Below are 6,301 nucleotides of genomic sequence, written 5' to 3'. Positions count from 1 at the left end.
CCTCGGCCAAGGGTTTCCATCGGCCCTGTTCAGTGCCTGTGGTGCATGGCACATAGTAGGTGCTCAGTAAATACATGCTGTTGACGGTCTTGTGTCCTCCCGCCTCCCCCTCCCCCCCCCAGATGTCCAGCCCTTCCCTCCCTCCTGGTCAGCTCGAGGATCCCTTCCTCCAGGACCTCCTTCCGCCTGCCCCAAAGAATCAAGCTGCTCTTCCCAGGCCCCAGTGTTTCCAAAGCCGCATCAAGTCAGTTGTTTGGGCAGATGGCTGGGGGCTCCCAGGACAGAGCCACATCTCAGTCCGCGTGGTTTACGAAACCGATGCTCCATAAATGATGGGGAGTGAATTTAGAACTAGTGACCCAGGGGCAGACTGTTGTTACCCGAGGCCCCAGTCTGTCAGCTTACTTAACTCTCCTCTGGAAGCCCTAGGAATGGCTGTCTCGACTCTCGGGCCGGGACGCACTGCTCTCAGTACTCCCTGACGCTCCACATCCTGGTTTGATAATAAGTGATGAGAACCCAGGGACCTGGAGACTGCTGTTAAGAAACAGGAGCGGTGGGGCGCCTGGGTGGCTCAGGCGGTTAAGCGGCCGACTTCGGCTCAGGTCATGATCTGCGGTCCGTGAGTTCCAGCCCCGCGTCGGGCTCTGTGCTGACAGCTCGGAGCCTGGAGCCTGTTTCCGATTCTGTGTCTCCCTCTCTCTGACCCTCCCCCGTTCATGCTCTGTCTCTCTCTGTCTCAAAAATAAATAAATGTTAAAAAAAAATTAAAAATAATAATAATAAATAAATAAATAAATAAATAAATAAATAAATAAATAAAAAGAAACAGGAGCGGGGCGGCCGGGTGGCTCTGTCGGTTGAGCGTGGGACTCTTGATTTCAATTCAGGTCATGATTGTAGAGTGTGTGCTAGCAGCTTGGAGCCTGCTTGGGATTCTCTCTCTCCCCCTCTCTGTCTCCCCCCGCCCCCCTCCAAATAAATAAATTTAAAAAAACAACAGGAGTGCTTGGGTGATGTTTTCACTTCTCCTTCCACCTCTTTGGCGCTCAGGGCCAGGACAGAATCCACAGAAGGAAAAGGCTGCTGACTGCAGGGCCGACCCCCTGCAGCCCGAGGGCGCGCCCAGGGCGAGGGTCGAGCCCGGGAGGAGCTAGGCGGGGCGGGGCCTGCACTGGGGCGGGGCCGGGGCGGGGCGTCCCGGGCGGGGTAGCGGCGGCCGCAGCAGGCGGGCGCACTCTGGTCGAGCCATGCTGGCCGCGCGCGTGGAGTACGTCGCGCCCTGGTGGGTGGCGTGGCTGCACAGCGTCCCGCACCTGGGCCTGCGCCTGCAGCCGGTGGACAGCACATTCAACCCCCGCGATGAGAGTTACCGGGAGGTGAGTTCGCGCCGCCGGGTCACGGCCGGCGCCCCAAGCCCCCGCGGCACCCCTTCCCCCTCCCGGCCCGCCGCGCTCCATACGCCTCTCCGACCCGCCCCCACTCTCCCCCCGCAGCCTCGTCACCCCTCTCCCTTTCTCCCCCGGGACGCTTGGCCACGGCCTTCCCGTCTGGGAACCTCGTGGGCCGGGGAAACTGGAAAGATGGGAGTTATGCCCGGGATGGGATACGGGGAGGAAGGGCGCGGCGGCTGCGCGCGGGGGAAGGGGCCGAGCGCGGGGGAGCGGGTATTTGTGGCGGTACCCCGGCAGCTCCTGAGCGAGCTCGGGATGCCAGAGGCGCCTCGGGCTTTTCTTCCGTCTGCGGTTCCAAGACGGGCGCTCTCTTTCCGGGTGTGTGTGGCCTGGGAGAAGTTTGGGCAGAAACTGGTCTCCCCGAGTTCAGCTCCGCAGCGCCCTTCCCTCCCCAGCCCTGCCTGCGGGGCGGGAGTCGCTGCCGACACCTCTGCCTGGGCCCCTCTTGGACGTCTGCAGGGCTGGGGGAGGCGGCTGAGTGGGCAGCTGGGGGTGATTTCCCTCCAAGGCCCTGGATTTCTGGGGTCTTGGCTTCGTGGCCGGCCACTCCCCTCATCCTCTCATTCTGACCTTTCTCCGCTCGGCCGGCCCTCCCCTCTGCCGTTTCTGTACTGCCCTAGGGGGAGGGGCTCCCCAGACCTCCAGGCCCTGGCGGAGCTGCACATTTCTCCCAGCCTTCTGGGTCTGGCCAAGGCCGCCCCGGCCTCCCGTGGCCCAGCTGAGTCAATTCACTGTTGGGTCAAAGATTCCGGCTGAAAAGCCCAGGACGGGACCCGTCTTGGGACTTTGACCCCTGGTGGCCTTTGCCTGCAGAGTGTCAGGTTCTCAGGCGTGATCTGCCAGTGTGGGGCAGGTCGGGGCAGAGCGGGGCCTCTGCTGGGTCTAGAGAGGCTGAGCGGGAGGCTGAGCCTGGAGTCAGCTGTTCGCCTGTTCCCCCACCAGGCCTTTCTCCTGCAGGGCCCCGGGGATCCTGATCTGGCAGGGTGTGCAGTGCCCCAGTGGTGACAGGAGTCTAATAATAACCCCTAGTGTCCCTGTCGCCCTCAGGCCCCGGGCACCTGGGGCCTGCCCTTCCAGAAAGAGGAGGCTATCAGGACCCCTTCCTGCTAAGACAGTTGGGCGGGTTAGCCAGGCTCCCTCCTAATATGTGTTTGCCCCTCCCTCTCCCGGAGCCCAGCCTGTGGAAGTCAGCCTTCCCTGAGAATGTGGCCGCCTGGGGATAGCTCCAGGGAATCTTCCGCTCCCAATGAATGCATGAAAAGAGGCGGATATGATTCCTGAGACAGCTGTGTTGTTGTGTGTGTGTGTGTGTGTGTGTGTGTGTGTGTGTGTGTGTTCGTTGCTGTGTCCCAAATCCTGCGCCCAGATCCTGCACCCAGGGTCTCCAACCATAATTTTCTTCTCTCCACGGGAAGAAATCTAAACTGGCTGGGACAAGAAGCCCTGGGGGCAGGGGTAGGGTACTCTCCCTCCCCCTCCCCCGCTACAACCCCATAGACAGCGCCTGTCCAGCCAGCATCTGTGGCTGGCAGGGCCTGAACCTCCCCGACCCCACCGAGTCCCATGGGCAGGTGGCCGCTGAGCCAGCGGGACCCACTCACAGCCCCCTGCCCCTCTTGTCCCAGGGTTTAGACCCTGGCACACCGAACTGGGCATCAAATGACTCCCAGTGATGAGCGGCCCTCCTGGCCCTTCTCCTGAGGGCACCGAGTGCGATGTGGGTGTGAGGGGCCAGGATGGGAAGTGTGGCTTGGGGTGTTATTTTAGGTGGCTCATACTTGGCTGAGTTCCTCAGTTGTCTGACCATGGGTCTCTCCTGGAAGTCCCTTTCCTCCCAAGTGCCAGGTCAGTTAACACCACGGATCGGGCATCTTCTGCTGTCAGTCATCGGAGTGCTCCACAAACTAGATTGGGGCCAGGGCTGTGCTGGGCGCGGGGTCACGTGATTGCCAAGGCCGCCAGGGCTTCTGGGCCAGGGCTTCTGGGTGTCAGGCTACCGCAGCTGAGTAGGTGGGGCTGGGGCTCTGCCATCCAGCTGTCTGGGTTGGAATCCCAGTTTTATCACTTACCGTGTGTCATAGCAGGTGTCTGTCCGTCTCTGAGCCTCCCTTCCCTCATCTGCAAGTACCGAATGAGACGTTGCCTGAGACACACTTAGTACATAGAGGGACGTAGTGGGACCCAGCGATACAAATCATTAGATGGGCTGGGGGCTCAGTAACGTGTCCAAGGGCAATACTTCTCTCGGGCGACAGGGCACTGCATCCGGCTGTGTCTCTTTTCCAGAACAAGAAACTTGGGTTCCTTCCTTCAGCTGTGCCTTCACCATCCCACCCCCACCCCCCCAGTGCAGGGAGACCAGATGAATTGTCTTAGTAAAGTTCCAGATGCCATGCAAATGTTCGCGGTGGCCACGGTCAACATGCAAGAGCCACACGTGTGCTTCCTGTTCCACCTTTCCTTTCCCTGCTTCTGTAGACCGGGTGTCCTTTCCAGATGTGCATGGTGAGGTGGAGGAGAGGTTTTCAACTTTTTGCATTTAGATGGAGAGGTTTGCAACGTTTTGCATTTAGACGTGGATTTCCACGTGTTAATTTTGGATGGTGCTTCAGTTCCTAGGCTCCCCAGAGAGTCCCAAGTGTGTGACCTCAGGCCAGGGGTGGGGACAGCGTGGGGGCCGGACCCAGAACTACAGGGCTCCCCCCACCCCCTTCCTTGGGGGCAGCTCTCAGGAGGAAAGGCCCGGCTCCCGGGGAGCCAAAGTTGGAATGAGGAAGCCCCATTCATTCAGTCTGAACACTGAGTCATGGTCATGGGACGATCACGCTGCGCCCCCCTCCCCTGCTGGTGGTGGGGGGGCTTAACCCTTCCCTCCAGTGCTGCAGCTCCCCTCCCTCTGGCCTCACCCTCTGCCCCCGGGGCTCCCTCACTTTCTAGCTGTCTCCTGACCTCTTGGGGTGAGGGGGACCCAGGCTGTCGCCCCTTCCCCTGCCTAGTACAGAAGCCCCTCGTGGTCCGCGTTCCCAGAGTACAGATCAGTCAGTGCCGCCCCACCTTGGGTCCTGGGTTCGTGCTCTGGGTTTCTCATTACAGAGTGACAAACCAGAACTAATTGAAGTCACTTTGTTGGGGGGAGAGGCGGGAGCCCCGAGCCCTGATGTGGAGCTGCTGTGGGCTGGTGTTGGGCAGAGTGGGGAGGTGGGAGCTGCCGGGCACTGTGGAGGTGGGACTGATGTGGGAAACTACTTTCCAGGCTCTGTGAGAGCAGGGGACTTGTGAGCAGAGCTCCCAGGTCCCTTTGGAAGGGAGGTTTGCTCTCCCCCACCCCCACTGCCACCGCACATAGGGACTTGCAGTGTTAATTAGGGGCAGGAACATAATTGTCTATCCCAGGGTGGCAGGTGACACCCAGGCGGCTGTGGGGTTCTGCTGGTTAGGCCTCCGCTCCTTCCTCCAGCAACTCCTTCCTCCTCTTCTCCCTTCCCCAACTTCCTCCTTTCCTTCCCTGCCCTCCCCGCCGTCGCGCCCTATCCCCCCAGCACCCAGAGAGACGTCTGGAGGTGAACTGCTAACCAAAGGGCCCCCCTGCATTTGGGTTTCCCAGGCCTGGCCTCTCCCCAGGCTGGGCTGCATCACTGGGAACCCACTTGAGGCAGCTGCCCAGCTTGGGAGGCCCTGCCCCCGGAACTGGGCTCACAGGGGGCAGGGGGCTCTGAGAGCATGACCTAGGGGAGCCAGCACACAGACTAAGGGCAGCAGCTGGCTGTGGTTTGCAGAGACCGCTTAGAGGTCCTCCCTTGCTGGGTGGGGACGCATGGCAGAGTGGTGGCTTTGCCTGTGTAGGGAGAGGTTGGGAAGGGGGCCGGCCAGGAGGCCAGCTAGAAGTCAAGGGTAGCTGGGAGGAGGTCTGGATGTGAACCGCTCTCTGAGGTATACAAAAGGTCTGTCGGGGTTCAGGTTGCTTTTTTTTTTTTTTTTTTCCCGTTAGGAACAACTTAAAGGAAAGTGCACACTCTTAAGTGTGCACCTCAATACGTGTGTGTGATACCATCCTGAGAGAATATTCCCACCTCCCCAGGGCTCCCTCACACTCCTTCCCAGTCCATACCCTCCCAAAGGGAATTACTGTTCCCACCTGTCACTATAGATAGGTACGCTTCTCTAGGGCGCCTGGGTGGCTCAGTTGGTTGAGCATCTGACTCTTGATTCTGGCTCAGGTCAGGACCCCAGGGTCGCGGGATCGAGCCCCAGGCTGAGTGTGGAGCCTGCTTGAGATTCTCCCTCTCCTTCTCCCAGCCCCCGCCCTTCCCTCTCTCTCCCTCTGCCATTTCCCTGCTTGCTCACACACAGGCACATGCCCTTTTTCTCTCTCTAAAAAAAAAAAAAAAATAATAAAAGCACAGGTGGGTTTCTTTGACGTTGAACTTTATGTCTGCCGTTTTGCCTGGCCTGTCTCCCCCACCGCTGTGCCCGTGAGATCACCGTTCGGCCGTGTGTGTAGCTGCAGCTTTCTTCCCATGGCCGCGTAGTATTCCAGTGTATGACTATAGCACGTCGCACATGTATCTGTTTTCTTGTTGGTGGACGTTTGCATTGTTTCCACCCTTGGGCTGTTACCACTGCAGTGAACGTTCATGTCCGTATCCTGTGGGGACACAAGCCCTCCTTTCTGTAAAGCAAATATCCTGGAGCGGAATTGCTGGGTTGTGGGCATATGCTCGTTGTGCAGCGGTTTGCAGATTGGTCAGGGGATCCCTGGGTTTTAGCAGAGGGGCCTCGGGGGCCTGCGAGAGGGTGGCCAGGACAAAGCGTGGCTTTTCGGCCCACTCCTCAGTGAGAGGAGGCCC

The 6,301-nt window shown here is 59.7% G+C and overlaps 1 protein-coding gene across 2 annotated transcripts in view; it reads left to right on the top strand.

Annotated features, from left to right (window-relative positions):
• The first annotated feature begins 1,219 nt into the window (after window positions 1-1,219).
• The window catches only part of TTYH2 (tweety family member 2), a 38,230-nt gene continuing 33,148 nt past the window's right edge, over window positions 1,220-6,301 (top strand). The window contains exon 1 of one of the 2 annotated variants that reach the window (XM_058702601.1): window positions 1,220-1,379. In XM_058702601.1, coding sequence (XP_058558584.1) covers window positions 1,251-1,379 — 129 coding nt within the window. In that variant the 5' untranslated portion in view covers window positions 1,220-1,250. The remainder of the gene's footprint in view (window positions 1,380-6,301) is intronic. The other variant, XM_058702602.1, reaches the window with a different exon arrangement.

Source organism: Neofelis nebulosa, chromosome 16 (assembly GCF_028018385.1).
Source record: "Neofelis nebulosa isolate mNeoNeb1 chromosome 16, mNeoNeb1.pri, whole genome shotgun sequence".
Lineage (NCBI taxonomy): Eukaryota > Metazoa > Chordata > Mammalia > Carnivora > Felidae > Neofelis > Neofelis nebulosa.
Note: the sequence above shows the minus strand (reverse complement) of the source record. Positions and strands in the feature narration are given on the sequence as shown.